General features: G+C 44.8%; 2 protein-coding genes, 1 non-coding gene and 1 pseudogene across 3 annotated transcripts; all 4 read left to right on the forward strand.

Annotated features, from left to right (window-relative positions):
* The first annotated feature begins 43 nt into the window (after nucleotides 1–43).
* On the forward strand, nucleotides 44–646 carry LOC123055612 (60S ribosomal protein L5, mitochondrial-like). The gene is made up of 2 exons (XM_044479554.1): nucleotides 44–54; nucleotides 166–646. The coding sequence occupies exons 1-2, from the start codon at nucleotides 44–46 to the stop codon at nucleotides 644–646; spliced, it is 492 nt and encodes a 163-aa protein (XP_044335489.1).
* An 882-nt stretch (nucleotides 647–1,528) lies between these two features.
* LOC123055614 (cytochrome c oxidase subunit 3-like) lies at nucleotides 1,529–2,402 on the forward strand (annotated as a pseudogene).
* A 1,866-nt stretch (nucleotides 2,403–4,268) lies between these two features.
* LOC123055615 (cytochrome c oxidase subunit 2-like) lies at nucleotides 4,269–6,215 on the forward strand. The gene is made up of 2 exons (XM_044479555.1): nucleotides 4,269–4,548; nucleotides 5,771–6,215. The coding sequence occupies exons 1-2, from the start codon at nucleotides 4,269–4,271 to the stop codon at nucleotides 6,163–6,165; spliced, it is 675 nt and encodes a 224-aa protein (XP_044335490.1). The 3' UTR covers nucleotides 6,166–6,215.
* A 1,002-nt stretch (nucleotides 6,216–7,217) lies between these two features.
* On the forward strand, nucleotides 7,218–7,291 carry TRNAD-GUC (transfer RNA aspartic acid (anticodon GUC)). The gene has a single exon. It is a non-coding gene; the product is annotated as a tRNA-Asp (tRNA).
* The last annotated feature ends 13,936 nt before the right edge of the window (nucleotides 7,292–21,227 follow it).

Genomic DNA, 21,227 nt, shown 5'->3' on the forward strand with positions numbered 1-21,227 from the left:
AATGTATCTTTGCTGAACAGTTTTGGAGTGTGTATTGTTGTACATGTTCGCAAAGTGTTGCACCTAAACTGCACACAGCAGTACTTTTTTCTTAACAACCTTGGATATTTTCCGCATTTTTTAAAAGAAAGATGTTGTATAACAAGTGCTTTCTCATTTTTGTAGGAGTAAGTTTGAAATAAGATTAGTACCAAAAGCTGCCTCTGATTTCAGAATCCGATTTGGAAAATTGGCTATGGAGATTTTGTGCGGTCAGAGATTCATGCAGACACAAAGGGGCCCCTATTTTCAAGCAGGAAAGTCGTTTCGATCCAATCCATTCTTGCGGTCCGAAAAAGACACTGGATATGTCAGTGACTTTGCACGACAAAGCGTTCTCCGAGGGCATGGAATGTACCATTTTTGGGTCAGAATCTTTACAGTAATGTCTATGTTGGATTCTCCGGTTGAAATACGGGAAAACTCCATCAATTTTTTTATGGAAATGGTGCTTTGCGAATTCTCCCCGGAACTGGAAGATCATTTTGAGATCTTCGAGCATATTCGAGGGTTCAATGTGAATATTGTCACTTCGGCCAATACAAAAGATGAGACTTTACTACTGTGGAGCGGCTTTTTGCTAAAAGATGAGGGGGAAACTAAGTAAGATGCCGGAGAAGTGACGAAATATACGAGATCACAAACGTAGATTGCTCGCGGCTAAATATGAATTGAGACGAAAGCTTTCGAATTTTGTAACCCGATCTTCCGTCTGATATGCGGGACAAACATCGTTATAAGTTGTCCAAGTTGCCAAGAAAGAGTTCAATGGCACGAGTAAGAAACCGAGGTATTTTCACGGGTCGCCCTCGTTTCGTTATTGAGTTCTTTCGCATTTCTTGTATCGTTTTTTGTGGATTAGCATCTCGAGGTTCTTTGATGGGCATAAAGAAATCGTCTTGGTAGCAACCACCAAACTAATAGAATCAAGGTTAGCTCTGCAGCTAGTCCACAAGCAAGGGTTGTAGGTCCATTACTGTCCGGCTCCCGACCGAAACTAACGGAGTCATCCCAAATCTCGGATCGAAGATGCTAACGGGACAGGAATCGAAGTGGGGGACCTCTCTACCGCACCTGTCTCCCCAGACATAGACTACGTAAAGGGTAGTACTCTTGGAAAGAGAGAAGATCACCGCGTGAACAAAATCCAAAGTAACGAATGTCACTCCCGAGGGATCGACCACTATCATACATGAAATTTTGGATAGAATGATTGTTCATGTTCACGCCGGAGTGCTGAGGTTGTTCCCACCATTGAAGTCAGAGTCTGGGTGTGTTTTTCTTACTAATACGGAGAGGGTTCCGAATGATAAAGACCAATCAAAAACTTCTTCGTTTCGTTGGTAGAACCCACGCCAACTCTTTTCTCTAAATAATAGAGGGATCTTTTGATAGTCTCACTTCTATCAATGCAATGAAAGAACTATCCCTTCCTATTTGTTTGTCCTAATGAGACAAAAAATAGCCTCCTTCTTTACCACTTTAGGGGATGGGGGTGAAGGGGGGTTTACATACAACCGGGGCAAAGTGGTTTATGATTGAATCTTAGAGGCATTCTTATCATTTGGTAGATCCAAGTCCATGGCCTATTTCGGGTTCGCTCGGAGCTTTGGCAACCACCATAGGAGGTGTGATGTACATGCACTCATTTCAAGGGAGTGCAACACTTCTCAGTTTGGGCCTAATATTTCTCCTTTATACCATGTTCGTATGGTGGCGGGATGTTCTACGTGAATCCACGTTGGAAGGGCATCATACAAAAGCTGTACAATTAGGACCTCGATATGGTTCTATTCTCTTCATAGTCTCGGAGGTTATGTTACTTTTTGCATTTTTTGGCTTCTTCTCATTCTTCTTTGGCACCTACGGTAGAGATCGGAGGTATTTGGCCCCCAAAAGGGATTGGGGTTTTAGATCCTTGGGAAATCCCTCTTCTTAATACCCCTATTCTCCCTTCATCCGGAGCTGCCGTAACTTGGGCTCATCATGCTATACTCGCGGAGAAGGAAAAACGAGCAGTTTACGCTTTAGTAGCAACCATTTCACTGGCTCTAGTATCCACTGGCTTTCAAGGAATGGAATATTACCAAGCACCCTCCACTATTTCGGATAGTATTTATGGTTCTACCTTTTTCTTAGCAACTGGCTTTCATGGTTTTCATGTGATTATAGGTACTCTTTTCTTGATCGTATGTGGTATTCGCCAATATCTTGGTCATCTGACCAAGAAGCATCACATTGGCTTTGAAGCAGCTGCATGGTATTGGCATTTTGTAGACGTGGTTCGGTTATTCCCATTTGTCTCTATCTATTGGTGGGGAGGTATACAAAAGAAGGGAACGAATAAGTGGATTGAGGAATAAAAGCTCGAAGACAAAGAGAACTTCTCCGGATAATTGGATCGCCCCGGCACTGTGGTTTAATCAGCGGAAAACCACTAAAAGCACAGTCGATGTGTAGGAAATAGTGCTGGGGAACGTAGCAGAAATTCAAAATTTTCTACGCATCACCAAGATCAATCTATGGAGTAATCTGGCAACGAGGGGAAGGGGAGTGCATCTACATACCCTTGTAGATCGTGATGCGGAAACGTTGCAAGAACGCGGATGAAGGAGTCGTACTCGTAGCGATTCAGATCGCGGTTGATTCCGATCTAAGCGCCGAACCACGGCGCCTCCGCGTTCAACACACATGCAGCCTGGTGACGTCTCCCACGCCTTGATCCAGCAAGGAGAGAGGGAGAGGTTGGGGAAGATTCTGTCCAGCAGCAGCACGACGGCGTGGTGGTGATGGAGGAGCGTGGCAATCCTGCAGGGCTTCGCCAAGCACCGCGGGACAGGAGGAGGACATGGAAGAGGGGGAGGGCTGCGCCAGAACTTGGCTTACGGCTGCCCTCCCACCCCCACATATATATAGGGGCAAGGGAGAGGGGGGCCGGCCCCCTCAGATCCAATCTGAGGAGGGGGCGGCGGCCAGGGGGGTTGCCTTGCCCCCCAAGGCAAGGGGGGTGCCTCCCCTTAGGGTTCCCCCAAACCCCCAGGCGCATGGGCCCTGGGAGGGAAGGCACCCAGCCCACTAAGGGGCTGGTACCTCTCCACATACAGCCCATAGGGCCCTCCGGGGCTGGTGGCCCCTCCCGGTGGACCCCCGGAACCCTCCGGTGGTCCCGGTACATTACCGGTGACGCCCGAAACTCTTCCGGTGGCCAAAACGGGACTTCCCATATATAAATCTTTACCTCCGGACCATTACGGAACTCCTCGTGACGTCCGGGATCTCATCCGGGACTCCAAACAACATTTGGTAACCACGTATATCTATTCCCTATAACCCTAGCGTCATCGAACCTTAAGTGTGTAGACCCTACGGGTTCGGGAACCATGCAGACATGACCGAGACGTTCTCCGGCCAATAACCAACAACGGGATCTGGATACCCATGTTGGCTCCCACATGTTCCACGGTGATCTCATCGGATGAACCACGATGTCGGGGATTCAATCAATCCCATATACAATTCCCTTTGTCAATCAGTATGTTACTTGCCCGAGATTCGATCGTCGGTATCCCGATACCTTGTTCAATCTCGTTACCGGCAAGTCTCTTTACTCGTTCCGTAACACATCATCCCGTGATCAACTCCTTGGTCACATTGTGCACATTATGATGATGTCCTACCGAGTGGGCCCAGAGATACCTCTCCGTTTACACGGAGTGAGAAATCCCAGTCTCGATTCGTGCCAACCCAACAGACACTTTCGGAGATACCTGTAGTGCACCTTTATGGCCACCCAGTTACGTTGTGACGTTTGGTACACCCAAAGCATTCCTACGGTATCCGGGAGTTGCACAATCTCATGGTCTAAGGAAATGATACTTGACATTAGAAAAGCTCTAGCAAAACGAATTACACGATCTTGTGCTATGCTTAGGATTGGGTCTTGTCCATCACATCATTCTCCTAATGATGTGATCCCGTTATCAACGACATCCAATGTCCATGGTCAGGAAACTGTAACCATCTATTGATCAACGAGCTAGTCAACTAGAGGCTTACTAGGGACATGGTGGTGTCTATGTATCCACACATGTATCTGAGTTTCCTATCAATACAATTTTAGCATGGAGAATAAACGATTATCATGAACAAGGAAATATAATAATAACCAATTTATTATTGCCTCTAGGGCATATTTCTAACAAATAGCGGTCCTACAATGAGTCTCCCCCATGAGCATTTTTCATCACGATATCTTTTTCTTCCTCATTCTTATTTTGGTTTTCATATCACGGATGTTGGTTCGCGCTTTATGGCATTTCAACGAGAAAACTAATCCAATCCCACAAAGGATTGTTCATGGAACTACTATCGAAATTATTCGGACCATATTTCCAAGTGTCATTCTTTTGTTCATTGCTATACCATCGTTTGCTCTATTATACTCAATGGACGAGGTATTAGTAGATCCAGCCATTACTATCAAAGCTATTGGACATCAATGGTATCGGAGTGCGCCTCTTAACGAGGGTGATTTAAGTGCAATGAAATGTACCGGTGGTTCGCGAAGCATCTGGCTTACCGGTCATCTCTCATTCCCATCGTCGAGAGACTAAAAGAACTATAGCACGCCAGAAACGGGGAGTTGAGATGGTTAGACCTATACCCCAAAATGCTCCCAGCATAGGAGCCTATGGTTCCATTCTTGTTATTGCTGGAGGTACACATACCTCTTCTCGGTGTGGTGGAGCGATATACGAAAAATAGATGCTAAGCCTGCAATGTCCGATAACGGGGCTTCAGTAGTGAATCTATCGGCACCACAGCAGTGGCATACAACTTTGGACCTAAGGGCTAGTCCCGTTACCTTTCGGAATGGGGGATCCCCGTTGGCAACAACCACGGTAGTAGTTGCGGAACTACTGGGCCAAGAGAGGACAACCTGTTGTTCCTGCTCCTCCTTCTTCGCTTCGGGGACGGAGGTCCTACGGTAGGTAAGAGCACGCACAAGCACTTGACCGAAGGGGACCAGCGCTTCTGCTCCTCCATCGAGGAGCCGTTCTTGCGAGAAGCAAGGGATGTCGTGAACGGTGGGAGGTCAAATAAAGAGAATTGACCTCTGAATACAATGATCCTATGATCTAGATAGACTCCGTCTTTTTTTTAGATAAGGGTGACTCAAGAAATTGGGGGTGGGACCTGCTGGCATAATGCAGGCTGGAACGTGGGAATTCGACGTCTCATGAACGAGTTTTTTTTGTGGACAAACATACTTTTCGGTCTTTTTTATGGATCCTTTTAGATCTACGGGCCGGCCATTCACATGAGCATAGGGAATCTATACTCGAGCCTTCGACTTGGCCCCTGGCAGGATAGGTGAGGAATCACTCTTGAGATCTGATCTATTGGGGCCTACAACTTCGCCAAAGCCGACTAGCATCCCTTTCCGTGGTGAACTGGCCGTCCCATACCTTCATTTTGTCTCATGTGTGTTGAACATTGTCTTCCTCGGTTCTAGCTTCACTGATGTAGGTAGGGCTGGGCGAGAAAGGGTCCCCTCTTGCCTATTAGTAAGCGGGCCTTTGATTCCACCGGGGTCTTACGGTCTCGTAGAGGGGGGAGAACTACCTGACTAAAGAAGAATAGTGCTCTTTATAAATAAGAGTAGGTGTGGAGAGCTTTTTGCGGGGAAACTTGCAAGTCAAGTTTGGGGGGAGGCGGGCGTTGACCCAACCTTATGAGTATTCGGACTATAACAGTTCTGATGAACAATCACTCACTTTTGACAGTTATACGATTCCAGAAGATGATCCAGAATTGGGTCAATCACGTTTATTAGAAGTTGACAATAGAGTGGTCGTACTAGCCAAAACTCATCTACGTATGATTGTAACACCCGCTGATGTACCTCATAGTTGGGCTGTACCTTCCTCAGGTGTCAAATGTGATGTTGTACCTGGTCATTCAAATCTTACCTCCATCTCGGTACAACGAGAAGGAGTTTACTATGGTCAGTGCAGTGAGATTCATGGAACTAATCATGCCTTTACGCCTATCGTCGTAGAAGCAGTGACTTTGAAAGATTATGCGGATTGGGTATCCAATCAATTAATCCTCCAAACCAACTAAACCGGGGAAGCTGAAGCGGAAATGCAATTCTCGGGTGAGGGAAGGGGGAAGCTCCAGGAAGGCTTCGCTCGCTCGCTCAAAAAGCTCTAACGCTCGTTTACGAGTGGAGTGCATAAGCCCTTATTGAAGTAGGGTGAGGCCTTACTACACGAGCTCGTAAGTCAAGCACGGAACGAGCCTTGTCTACGAAGCTTCGCTTCATCATCTTGCTTGCTTCTGGCGAAGCTTAACGCACTATAACATAGGCATGCATGATGGTATGGTAGGAAGACTCCTTTTAAGGCCGACCACTACATAAGAGCGATAGGAAGACAAGCCATCAAAAGGAAAGGCGAGCAACCCTTATTGCAATAGCAAACGGCCTACTTATAGCCCTATTTATACCCTTTCTCGGGGACTTCAACGGGCCTTACAAGCTCAATAAATTGCAATTCTTCACCTTTTCCTCAGACAGTGGGAATGCATTTTCTTACTTGATTGACATTGACAGATATGTGTACCACACCGAACAAGCAATATGTCATATGCTTGATGTACCAGCCAAGCCAATTTTTTTTCTCAGTTCCCTTATCCTTAGCGCAAAAGTAAAAAGAAAATGAAAGAGAGTTTGTATTTGCAAATGAATATGAATATGGATCTAAATAAATTAGATAATCAATAAATAAGAATTGGAATAATAGAAAAAATATCCTTCGCCCCTTATCTCTTCATTATCGTCGGTTCCGTCACTTGTGGTATTCGTTTAGAATCTTGTTGACCCTACTCACTTACTCCTATTTTCCTTATTTCTTTTTCTACACAATTAATTAGAACTTTCTTGAAAATTGGGTTCTCTCTGGGGGGGGGGGGTGGCAGGGCGCACCCTCTCTTCCTTTTTGGGAAAGGTGGGCTTGTTTTTTTCAATAAGTTCTATTGCTTTGACACATTTAGTATATAACATAATATATATAAGAAAAGTACTAAAGGCGAAGGGCATTCTGTTATACAGCTACTTTGGTATAGTTACAAAGGTAACCGGTAGGTGACTGTTGAATCGACAGTAGTTACGAAAGGGGGAAATAGCTCAGTTGGTTAGAGTGCTGGTCTGTCACGCCAGAAGCCGCGGGTTCGAACCCCGTTTTCCCTGCCCGATCTTTCTTTCTTCCCGAGGTCATACCTCTGCCACTTTACTCTGAGTTTCACTAAGGCGTATAACCCCATTCGGGTAAGAGGAGCAAGCAGTGGGGACATCTATTTATATGCGTGTTAGCATCAACATCATCTTTTTGAAAGTAAATTACATCGATCCTCGGTGCTAGGTACTCAGGTAAGTAAATCCTGAGGATAGAACTAGAGCAAGTAAGCTCATCGCACTATCAAGTCAGCCAGGAACTAGTCTGCCAAGCTTAAGAAGAAGTGAAAAGTAAGCAAGTTGTCATCTAGTGAGGGCTAAAAGACACGGAGAACATCCCCCCCTCTATTTGCCAATAGCTTCTGCCTTCCTCTCTTTCATTTCATGTCGGTTCAGCCGAGCCAATAGATTCCATAGGCGGGTCAGTTATAGCTGTAGTAGCCTTTGATTAGTCCTTTCAATAGACTTTTCGTAGCTATAATTCAATAGACTTTCCGTAGCTCAGTACTGCTGATCGTTGACGCCAACAACTGTACTTACGGCTGTACTTGTGACAAGAGATAGAGCCGTCTTGCTATGACTCAAAGATGGTCAAAAAGCTAATAGATGGGCCACAAAAGGTAGAGGGGAGGGGGTAAGAAGAGTAGACTTACTACTGGATACAAGATAGGGTATACAGCTAAAAGGGTGAGATAGAGGAATGAAATGAGCCAGTGAAACGGTCCACGACCACAAGTATTGAGCTATAACCATAAAACTTGGGGAGTGCCTCAAGAAAATCCATTGAAATAGAAGACCCAGGTTGTAATGGAACAGACAAAGGTTGAAGAAGACCAGCAGGAAGGGTGTGCTCACTCTTGTTGAGTTGACACACATTACAGTGAAGAACAAACTTGGAGGGAGAAAAATAAACCAGAAGGGACCCATTGTTTCTGTGCAAGTCGAACAATGATGGAAAATCATGTTGGGGAACGTAGTAATTTCAAAAAATTTCTACGCACACGCAAGATCATGGTGATGCATAGCAACGAGAGGGGAGAGTGTTGTCCACGTACCCTCGTAGACCGATAGCGGAAGCGTTTAACACAACGCGGTTGATGTAGTCGTACGTCTTCACGATCCGACCGATCAAGTACCGAACGCACGGCACCAACGAGTTCAGCACACGTTCAGCTCGATGACGTCCCTCGAACTCCGATCCAGCCGAGTGTTGAGGGAGAGTTTCGTCAGCATGACAGCGTGGTGACAATGTTGATGTTCTACCGACGCAGGGCTTCGCCTAAGCACCGCTACGATATTATCGAGGTGTAATATGGTGGAGGGTGGCACCGCACACGGCTAAGAGATCAATGATCAATTGTGTCTCTATGGGGTGCCCCCTGCCCCCGTATATAAAGGAGCAAGGGGGGAGGCGGCCGGCCTAGGAGGAGGGCGCGCCAAGGGGGGAGTCCTAATCCCACCGGGAGTAGGACTCCTCCTTTCCTTGTTGGAGTAGGAAAAGGGAAGGGAGAAGGAAAAAGAAGGAAGGGGGCGCCCCCCTCCCTAGTCCAATTCGGACTAGTCCATGGGGAGGGGTGCGGCCACCCTTTGGGGCCTTTCTCTCCTTTCCCGTATGGCCCATTAAGGCCCAATACGAATTCCCGTAACTCTCCGGTACTCCGAAAAATACCCGAATCACTCGGAACCTTTCTGATGTCCGAATATAGTCGTCCAATATATCGATCTTTACGTCTCGACCATTTCGAGACTCCTCGTCAAGTCCCTGATCTCATCCGGGACTCCGAACTCCTTCGGTACATCAAAACACATAAACTCATAATATAACCGTCATCTAACTTTAAGCGTGCGGACCCTACGGATTCGAGAACTATGTAGACATGATCGAGACACGTCTCCGGTCAATAACCAATAGCGGAACCTGGATGCTCATATTGACTCCCACATATTCTACGAAGATCTTTATCGGTCAGACCGCATAACAACATACGTTGTTCCCTTTGTCATCGGTATGTTACTTGCCCGAGATTCGATCGTCGGTATCTCAATACCTAGTTCAATCTCGTTTCCGGCAAGTCTCTTTACTTGTTTCGTAATACATCATCTCGTAACAAACTCATTTGTTGCAATGCTTGCAAGGCTTAAGTGATGTGCATTACCGAGAGGGCCCAGAGATACCTCTCTGACAATCGGATTGACAAATCCTAATCTCGAAATACGCCAACCCAACAAGTACCTTCGGAGACACCTGTAGAGCACCTTTATAATCACCCAGTTACGTTGTGATGTTTGGTAGCACACAAAGTGTTCCTCCGGTAAAGGGGAGTTGCATAATCTCATAGTCATAGGAACATGTATAAGTCATGAAGAAAGCAATAGCAACATACTAAAAGATCGAGTGCTAAGCTAACGGAATGGGTCAAGTCAATCACATCATTCTCCTAATGATGTGATCCCGTTAATCAAATGACAACTCATGTCTATGGCTAGGAAACATAACCATCTTTGATCAACGAGCTAGTCAAGTAGAGGCATACTAGTGACACTCTGTTTGTCTTTGTATTCACACAAGTATCAAGTTTCCAGTTAATACAATTCTAGCATGAATAATGAACATTTATCATGATATAAGGAAATAAATAATAACTTTATTATTGCCTCTAGGGCATATTTCCTTCAGTCTCCCACTTGCACTAGAGTCAATAATCTAGTTCACATCGCCATGTGATTTAACATCAATAGTTCACATCACCATGTGATTAACACCCATAGTTCACATCGTCATGTGACCAGCTGTCGGGTGGTTGGTGCGACATATGCCAAAGGATGGCTTATCATTGTGGGAGCCAATAAAACGTCGCCGGTGCCTGGAAACGGGATGAGGCGTAGACATGCACGCCGGTGAATCTTACCCAGGTTCGGGGCTCTCCGAGGAGATAACACCCCTAGTCCTGCTCTGCGGGGTCTCCGCATGATCACTAGATCGATAAAAGGTAGCTACAATCGCTCCTAGAGCTGTTGAGATCAAGGGAGAAGAAGAACAAGGCTAGCTCTTGCTTCTCTCTATCTATGGTGTGCGTGTGCTATCTCAGATGGCCACTCTATGCTTAGAAGCCAACTATGCTTGGGTCCGAACCCTTTGCATGGGTGCTTCGGGGGGTTTATATAGGCCTACTCCCCGGGGGTACAATGGTAATCCGACTGGGATCTGGTCCCAGCCGTCAGTGTCTACACTCGCCGGCTTCTCCGCCGGCTGCTGGGTCCCGCCGGCTGATGGGTCTCGCCGGCTTCCGGCTACTTGGTCGACAGGCCGGCCCCACCGCCTAGGGTCTTGTCGGCGGCTGCTTACTGTAGCCTCGCCTGTGATGGCGAGGGCTTTGTCGAGGTAAGCGTGGCTACAGTGGACCGCCCCGAGGGCTATCACCGTAGCCTTACCTCGCCTTGTCTCCTTAATGGGGCTCCTTCTTCGAGGAGGGGATCAGCCGGCCTCGGGAGGCCGGCTATGCTCTCGGCCGAGTAGAGAAGGCCGGGCCGCCTTCATGCCTCTCTCTAGCTGAAGGGGCCCGCGGTCCTTGGGTCGTACAGGAGGGGGTCGTGGATGATGTCGAGGTCAGCATGGCTACAGTGCCGAGCCGCACGGGAGACGTCCGTCCCGTACGGCCTCCTGGAGCCACGCCCGCCTCGGGCTTCGGGGGTAGTGGGCCGCACTGTGGCCACACCCCATCACATCGCCGTTATGTAGGAGTGGTTGCGGTCTCGGCCGGCTTCTCGGAGTCGGCCACCCCGTAGTCGCCGCGGGGGGATTCGGTGAGGCTGGGTCGCCTCCCGGGAGTCGGCTTTTAGAGGTGGCCGGCTAGGGAAGGCGGCCCAAATGCTTGGAATGCTTGAAGGCCCCAAAGGCCTGATAATTTTGCTGAAGCGCCAGGGGTAGTCGGTTAGGCTACCCGTGGTCGTTTACTCCGACACCAACACCCAAAGGGTTTACTAGAGTCAGTAATCTAGTTCACAGTACTAAGGTGTGATCATGTTTTGCTTGTGAGATAATTTTAGTCAACGGGTCTGTCACATCCAGATCCGTAAGTATTTTGCAAATTTCTATGTCTACACTGCTCTGCCCGGAGCTACTCTAGCTAATTGCTCCCTTTTTCAACATGTATCTAGACCGAGACTTAGAGTCATCTAGATTAGTGTCAAAACTTGCATCGACGTAACCCTTTACGACGAACCTTTTGTCACTTCCATAATCGAGAAACATATCCTTATTCCAGTAAGGATAATTTTGACCGCTGTCCAGTGATCTACTCCTAGATCAAAATTGTACTCCCTTGCCTAACTCGGGGTAGGGTATACAATAGGTCTGGTACAGAGCATGGCATACTTTATAGAACCTATGCCTGAGGCATAGGGAATGACTTTCATTCTCTCTCTATCTTCTGCCGTGATCGGACTTTGAGTCTTACTCAACTTTACACCTTGCAACACAGGCAAGAACTCTTTCTTTGACTGTTCCATTTTTAACTACTTCAAAAAACTTGTCAAGGTATGTACTCATTAAAAAAACTTATCAAGCCTCTTGATCTATCTCTATAGATCTTGATGCTCAATATGTAAGCAGCTTCACCGAGGTCTTTCTTTGAAAAACTCCTTTCAAACACTCCTTTATGCTTTGCAGAATAATTCTACATTATTTCCGATCAACAATATGTCATTCACATATACTTATCAGAAATGCTGTAGTGCTCCCACTCACTTTCTTGTAAATACAGGCTTCACCGCAAGTCTGTATAAAACTAAATGCTTTGATCAACTTATCAAAGCGTATATTCCAACTCCGAGATGCTTCCACCAGTCCATAGATGGATCGCTGGAGTTTGCATATTTTGTTAGCACCTTTAGGATTGAGAATACCTTCTGGTTGCATCATATAAAACTCTTCTTTAATGAATCCATTAAGAAATGCAGTTTTGTTTATCCATTTGCCAGATTTCATAAAATGCGGCAATTGCTAACATGATTCTGACAGACTTAAGCATCGTTGCGAGTGAGAAAATCTCATCGTATTCAACACTTTGAACTTTGTCAAAAACCTTTTTCCAACAAGTCTAGCTTTGTAGATAGTAACACTACTATCAGCGTCCGTCTTCCTCTTGAAGATCCATTTATTTTTTATGGCTCGCCGATCATTGGGCAAGTCAATCAAAGTCCACACTTTGTTCTCATACATGGATCCCGTCTCAGATTTCATGGCCTCAAGCCATTTTGCGGAATCTGGGCTCACCATCGCTTCTTCATAGTTCGTAGGTTCGTCATGGTCTAGTAACATAACCTCCAGAACAGGATTACCGTACCACTCTGGTGCGGATCTTACTCTGGTTGACCTACGAGGTTTAGTAACAACTTGATCTGAAGTTTCATGATCATCATCATTAAGTTCCTCGCTAATTGGTGTAGGTGTCGCAGAAACTTGTTTCTGTGATGATCTAGTTTCCAATAAGGGAGCAGGTACAGTTACCTCATCAAGTTCTACTTTCCTCCCACTCACTTCTTTCGAGAGAAACTCCTTCTCTAGAAAGGATCCATTCTTAGCAACGAATGTCTTGCCTTCGGATCTGTGATAGAAGGTGTACCCAACTGTCTCCTTTGGGTATCCTATGAAGACACATTTCTCTGATTTGGGTTTGAGCTTATCAGGATGAAATCTTTTCACATAAGCATCGCAACCCCAAACTTTAAGAAACGACAACTTTGGTTTCTTCCCAAACCACAGTTCATAAGATGTCATCTCAACGGATTTAGATGGTACCCTATTTAACGTGAATGCAGCTGTCTCTAATGCATAACCCCAAAACGATAGTGGTAGATCGGTAAGAGACATCATATATCGCACCATATCTAATAAAGTACGGTTATGATGTTCGGACACACCATTACACCGTGGTGTTCCAGGTGGCGTGAGTAGTGAAACTATTTCACATTGTTTTAACTGAAGGCCAAACTCGTAACTCAAATACTCTTCTCCACGATCAGATCGTAGAAACTTTATTTTCTTGTTACGATGATTTTCCACTTCACTCTGAAATTATATGAACTTTTCAAATGTTTCAGACTTCTGTTTCATTAAGTAGATATTCCCATATCTGCTCAAATCATCTGTGAAGGTCAGAAAATAATGATACCTGCTACGAGACTCAATATTCATCGGACCACATACATCTGTATGTATGATTTCCAACAAATCTGTTGCTCTCTCCATAGTTCCGGAGAACGGCGTTTTAGTCATCTTGCCCATGAGGCACGGTTCGCAAGCATCAAGTGATTCATAATCAAGTGATTCCAAAATCCCATCAGTATGGAGTTTCTTCATGCGCTTTACACCAATATGACCTAAACGGCAGTGCCACAAATAAGTTGCACTATCATTATTAACTTTGCATCTTTTGGCTTCATTATTATGAATATGTGTATCACTACGATCGAGATCCAACAAACCATTTTATTGGGTGTATGACCATAGAAGGTTTTATTCATGTAAACAGAACAAAAATTATTCTCTAATTTAAATGAATAACCATATTGCAACAATCATGATCAAATCATATTCATGCTCAACGCAAACACCAAATAACACTTATTTAGTTTCAACACTAATCCCGAAAGTATAGGGAGTGTGCGATGATGATCATATCAATCTTGGAACTACTTCCAACACACATCGTCACCTCGCCTTTTACTAGTCTCTGTTTATTCTGCAACTCCCGTTTCGAGTTACTACTCTTAGCAACTGAACCAGTATCAAATACCGAGGGGTTTCTATAAACACTAGTAAAGTACACATCAATAACATGTATATCCAATATACCTTTGTTCACTTTGCCATCCTTCTTATCCACCAAATAGTTGGGGTAGTTCCGCTTCCAGTGACCAGTCCCTTTGCAGTAGAAGCACTTAGTCTCAGGCTTAGGACCAGACTTAGGCTTCTTCACTTGAGTAGAAACTTGCTTGCCGTTCTTCTTGAAGTTCCCCTTCTTCCCTTTGCCCTTTTCTTGAAACTAATGGTCTCGTCAACCATCAACACTTGATGTTTTTCTTGATTTCTACCTTCGTCGATTTCAGCATCACGAAGAGCTCGGGAATTACTTTCGTCATCCCTTGCATACTATAGTTCATCACGAAGTTCTACTAACTTGGTGATGGTGACTGGAGAATTCTGTCAATCACTATTTTATCTGGAAGATTAACTCCCACTTGATTCAAGCGATTGTAGTACCCAGACAATCTGAGCACATGCTCACTGATTGAGCTATTCTCCTCCATCTTTTAGCTATAGAACTTGTTGGAGACTTCATGTCTCTCAACTCGGGTATTTTCTTGAAATATTAACTTCAACTCCTGGAATCATCTCATATGGTCCATCATGTTCAAAACGTCTTTGAAGTCCCGATTCTATGCCGTTAAGCATGATGCACTAAACTATCAAGTAGTCATCATACTGAGCTAGCCAAACGTTCATAACGTCTGCATCTGCTCCTGTAATAGGTCTGTCACCTAGCGGTGCATCAAGGACATAATTCTTCTGTGCAGCAATGAGGATAATCCTCAGATCACGGATCCAATCCGCATCTTTGCTACTAACATCTTTCAACATAATTTTTCTCTAGGAACATATCAAAAAATAAACACAGGGAAGCAACAACGCGAGCTATTGATCTACAACATAATTTGCAAAATACTATCAGGACTAAGTTCATGATAAATTTAAGTTCAATTAATCATATTACTTAAGAACTCCCACTTAGATAGACATCCCTCTAATCCTCTAAGTGATCACGTGATCCATATCAACTAAACCATAACCGATCATCACGTGAAATGGAGTAGCTTTCAATGGTGAACATCACTATGTTGATCATATCTACTATATTATTCACGCTCGACCTTTCGGTCTCAGTGTTCCGAGGCCATATCTGCATATGCTAGGCTCGTCAAGTTTTACCTGAGTATTCTGCGTGTGCAAAACTGGCTTGCACCCGTTGTAGATGGACGTAGAGCTTATCACACCCGATCATCACGTGGTGTCTGGGCACGACGAACTTTGGCAACGGTGCATACTCAGGGAGAACACTTTTATCTTGAAATTTAGTGAGAGATCATCTTATAATGCTACCGTCAATCAAAGCAAGATAAGGTGCATAAAAGATAAACATCACATGCAATCAATATAAGTGATATGATATGGCCATCATCATCTTGTGCTTGTGATCTCCATCTCCGAAGCACCGTCATGATCACCATCGTCACCGGTGCGACACCTTGATCTCCATCGTAGCATCGTTGTTGTCTCGCCAACTATTGCTTCTACGACTATCGCTACCGCTTAGTGATAAAGTAAAACAATTACATGGCGATTGCATTGCATACAATAAAGCGACAACCATAGGGCTCCTGCGAGTTGCCGATAACTTGGTTACAAAACATGATCATCTCATACAATAAAATTCAGCATCATGTCTTGACCATATCACATCACAACATGCCCTGCAAAAACAAGTTAGACGTCCTCTACTTTGTTGTCGCAAGTTTTACGTGGCTGCTATGGGCTTAGCAAGAACCGTTCTTACCTACGCATCAAAACCACAATGATAGTTTGTCAAGTTGGTGCTGTTTTAACCTTCGCAAGGACCGGGCGTAGCCACACTCGGTTCAACTAAAGTGAGAGAGATAGACACCCGCCAGTCACCTTTAAGGAACGAGTTCTCACAACGGTGAAACCAGTCTCGCGTAAGCGTACGCGTAATATCGGTCCGAGCCGCTTCATCTCACAATACCGCCAAACCAAAGTATGACATGCTGGTAAGCAGTATGACTTATATCGCCCACAACTCACTTGTGTTCTACCCGTGCATATAACATCAACGCATAAAACCTGGCTTTGATACCACTGTTGGGGAACGTAGTAATTTCAAAAAAATTCTACGCACACGCAAGATCATGGTGATGCATAGCAACGAGAGGGGAGAGTGTTGTCCACGTACCCTCGTAGACCGATAGCGGAAGCGTTTAACACAACACGGTTGATGTAGTCGTACGTCTTCACGATCCGACCGATCAAGTACCGAACGCACGGCACCTCCGAGTTCAGCACACGTTTAGCTCGATGACGTCCCTCGAACTCCGATCCAGCCGAGTGTTGAGGGAGAGTTTCGTCAGCACGACGGTGTGGTGACAATGTTGATGTTCTACCGACGCAGGGTTTCGCCTAAGCACCGCTACGATATTATCGGGGTGTAATATGGTGGAGGGGGGCACCGCACACGGCTAAGAGATCAATGATCAATTGTGTCTCTATGGGGTGCCCCCCTGGCCCCGTATATAAAGGAGCAAGGGGGGAGGCGGCCGGCCTAGGAGGAGGGCGCGCCAAGGGGGGAGTCCTAATCCCACCGGGAGTAAGACTCCTCCTTTCCTTGTTGGAGTAGGAAAAGGGAAGGGAGAAGGAGAAAGAAGGAAGGGGGCGCCCCCCTCCCTAGTCCAATTCGGACTAGTCCATGGGGAGGGGTGCGGGCACCCTTTGGGGCCTTTCTCTCCTTTCCCGTATGGCCCATTAAGGCCCAATACGAATTCCCGTAACTCTGCGGTACTCCGAAAAATACCCGAATCACTCGGAACCTTTCCGATGTCCGAATATAGTCGTCCAATATATCGATCTTTACGTCTCGACCATTTCGAGACTCCTCGTCAAGTCCCTGATCTCATCCGGGACTCCGAACTCCTTCGGTACATCAAAACACATAAACTCATAATATAACCGTCATCTACTTTAAGCGTGCGGACCCTACGGGTTTGAGAACTATGTAGACATGACCGAGACACGTGTCCGGTCAATAACCAATAGCGGAACCTGGATGCTCATATTGGCTCCCACATATTCTACGAAGATCTTTACCGGTTAGACCGCATAACAACATACGTTGTTCCCTTTGTCATCGGTATGTTACTTGCCCGAGATTCGATCGTCGGTATCTCAATACGTAGTTCAATCTCGTTTCTGGCAAGTCTCTTTACTCGTTCCGTAATACATCATCTCGTAACAAACTCATTTGTTGCAATGCTTGCAAGGCTTAAGTGATGTGCATTACCGAGAGGGCCCAGAGATACCTCTCCGACAATCGGAGTGACAAATCCTAATCTCGAAATATGCCAACCCAACAAGTACCTTCGGAGACATCTGTAGAGCACCTTTATAATCACCCAGTTACGTTGTGATGTTTGGTAGCACACAAAGTGTTCCTCCGGTAAGCGGGAGTTGCATAATCTCATAGTCATAGGAACATGTATAAGTCATGAAGAAAGCAATAGCAACATACTAAAACGATCGAGTGCTAAGCTAACGGAATGGGTCAAGTCAATCACATCATTCTCCTAATGATGTGATCCCGTTAATCAAATGACAACTCATGTCTATGGCTAGGAAACATAACCATCTTTAATCAACGAGCTAGTCAAGTAGAGGCATACTAGTGACACTCTGTTTGTCTATATATTCACACATGTATCAAGTTTCCAGTTAATACAATTCTAGCATGAATAACTAACATTTATCATGATATAAGGAAATAAATAATTACTTTATTATTGCCTCTAGGGCATATTTCCTTCAAATCATCCATTATGTAGCCGACATATGCCAACAACCCAAATGCACATATGCTAGTTAAGTTGAAACTCCTAAATTAAAGCGCAAGCAACAAAACTACTTTTTTGAAGGCGCGGAGCGTTGAAGAAGAGCATAGCTCGATTAACACAACTAGGGGCAATATGGTTCATTTTCCTAGAACACGACAACAAATGTCCCTAGCAGCTGTTGCCAGTGAAGCTGAAACCATGGCTACCCCTCAACAAGCCTCTAGCTCTTATCCTAGGCCTGAACCGCCTGAACCTCCAATTACCGTACCATTGGTACTGAATACGACCACCACTCACACCTATTCGAGACCTTTAAACCCCTGACCACCTAGACCTCTAGTAGCAAAACAACTAAAAGACCGAATCACAAAAATAACCCTCTCTATCCCCCTCAAAACCTTGGCACGAACACTTGTTTCCAGCCACCTATGGCCTTCCTCATAGCTCAAAACATGATAATATTAGACCTAATCCTGCACCTCCACCACCACAACCAAGACACAATTCAATACCAAATATCCAATTTTCCCAACCAATACTTTTGCCCTATGCTGGAAATTCCATGAAAACAGAAGTGCTAATATATACTTACCTTAACCAATCGCTTCCAACTCAACAGCATGACCCGTACCAATACCTGCAAGAACAAAGGCCGCAAAATCAATATCAATATGGGTAGCAGATACATCAAACTCCTAGAGTTTATTTTCCAATATTTGAAGGGGCCAGGTCTTGGATACAAAAGTGTGAACATTACTTTTCGGTGTACCAAGTTACGGATTGGTACAAGGTAGAACTTTCGGCTATGCACCTTAGGGGAGAGCTGAAAGCTGGTACAACAGTTTCTTAGTGAATAGGGGACAAGTATCTTGGCAAGAGTGAATTCAAGAGATTGTAGAGAGGTTTGAGGTAAGAAATGTGGTTGGTGTAGTTGATGAGTTTAATCACTTGAGGCAAAGAGGAAGCCTAGAAGAGTACAAGTCACACACAATTGGCAGAATTGAGGGCTGCCATGTTGAGGTGTAATCCCTATTACGATGACAACCTTTTTCGACAAAGTTTTCTTGGGGGTAAGGGTATTGTAAATAGAGATAGATGTTTTATCCGGCTCTGAGAAACAATTCAGCAACCCCGCTCTTCCCTTTGCCTCTTCCACATCTATTTTTGAAACTTCATTCGGTTGAGTTTGAAGCAAGGATTTAATCAGATAATGCTTTGTTCTCCAATGAATGGAGGTGGAATAATTTATTGAGATAGAGAAAGCTACATCTCGACTTTATTTAAACAAAATAAAAAGGTTAGTCCTGCTCCTAGACTTCCAATTCCAAGTAGTAGTAACGGAAAGGAACATGTTTAGGAGAACTTTTTTTATGCCTTTCTTATAGCGATCGCTGAAAGTCAGTCAATGCCCTGGCTTCAATGAATGAAGACCGATGGGCTACGTAGTGGAGATGACGTCGTCGTGTCATTTCTCGTGATGTCTTCACCAGGATTTGACTTACCAATGTGAAAGGTACCGTGCCAGTGGTTCTATCATTTAGATAGAGAGTTATCTTTCCTTCTTGTTGAAGAAAGATATGACGTTGGGAAGGGAAAGGCAGTAGAAACGTTTTCGTAGCCTTGGGGCGAAGCGCTGAGAGTTCCGTGATCCAGTTCTTTGAGCATACATAGGTTGAGGATGGAACTCCTAGAGCAATCGATGTGGAAAAAGGCAACAGCCGAGAATACAAAGCAGAAAAAGCGAGTGAGATCTTGACTTTCTATTATCATACAACATAGAAGTATTTAATCAAATCAGAAAGAGCCCTGTGATTTGACCAAAACGGCATAATTGAATGCTCTCCTCTCAGTCTCTCGCCTAAGAAAAGGTACCGGGTTGCTCCATGATGACGAATAAGCAACCCAGCCCAATCCTTGCTTTCATAGAAAAAGGTGAATTTACTCGAATATTCGTTCAATGACTCAATATTTAGTAATCAAATCATGCGTTTGTTAGATCATTTAGTGATAAATAAAACGAGAATAAAGAGAGAGTCCTCACCTCAATATTGACAACAATGACCTGGCAAGTGAAGTAAAGTAAAAGCAAAGTAGAGCCCGGTTGATGTCAAACGTTTTCAAATCTTACCCACCATATCCATTCATGCACGTTACTAGATGAAAAGTAAAAAATAAAGCAATGATAGTTTTTATCAGAGCCACTTTACAACCGGTTTAGCAACTTCTTCATGCCCCTACGAACGAAATATTTGGAGTTTGACAACTGGTTGACGCCGGTTGATACTCGAATGAATATATCGCCGGTAGATACTTGCTTTTCTAATGAGGTAGACACTTTTGCATGTTAAGGTTTCCGCTTCAAACCATCCAGATTTACACTTCAATTTCTCATTGTTGACACGGTTTACACTTGACTTCATTCAAACTGACACTTATGTATCTATCTAGGCGGGCGGGCACTTAACCAAACTCAGGTTGCAACAAACTATACAAAAGTCTTAATTAGGGTGTTTTTTCCGATCAACCCAAAACTCCGAACAGAACCGACCCTGACTAGACCTTTTCCCAAGCAACTCCGAATACTGGAAAATCTGAATGAAATTCGATAATAGAAATCAGAGCATGTTTCTAAATTTGTGATAACTACTTATTTATGAGTGAGAAATGCTTCATGCGAGCACCCTTGGCGGCCTGCTTTTGAGACAGGGAGGCCATGCTCGTATCTATGCTTTTCATCATTGGTCTGGTCAACTCGTACCCCACCCCGCAAGGTACATCTTCGACTACCGTGCTTCTTATCTTGACGCTATACATTTAGTTCAGTCAGTCCCAGAGACTTATCCTTCAGAAAAAGGTAATCCACCCATATTGGACTTTTCTTCACCTAGCCTCGCGGATTCAATACCGAATTCTCTTCGCATACCGGCCTGCTAATTCCGGGATTAGCTGTTCTCAATGACTGGTGGATGCCTCTTTTTTACCTTAGAAATCCTTTTTTTATGTACCTTCTCCCTCTCTACACCTTTTTTCCGCCTCGCCGCCCAGAAAGACCTATAGAAGAAGGAAGAATTCAATCCGTATACTCCAAGCGCCGTAACTATCGCACTTTCCAAGCAACCCTCCAATGAAGAAAGTGCAATTGAAACAATCAAGAACGGAAAAATAATTAGACTCCCTCGTCAATTGTTTGGATTGGAATTAGGCTCCTCTACTCTAGTCGTCCTCTTCTATTTCGGGTAGTAGCTCAGCCCGTTCCGGGCCTTCCTTTACTGAA

Source organism: Triticum aestivum, chromosome 2D, assembly GCF_018294505.1.
Source record: "Triticum aestivum cultivar Chinese Spring chromosome 2D, IWGSC CS RefSeq v2.1, whole genome shotgun sequence".
Taxonomy (NCBI): domain Eukaryota; kingdom Viridiplantae; phylum Streptophyta; class Magnoliopsida; order Poales; family Poaceae; genus Triticum; species Triticum aestivum.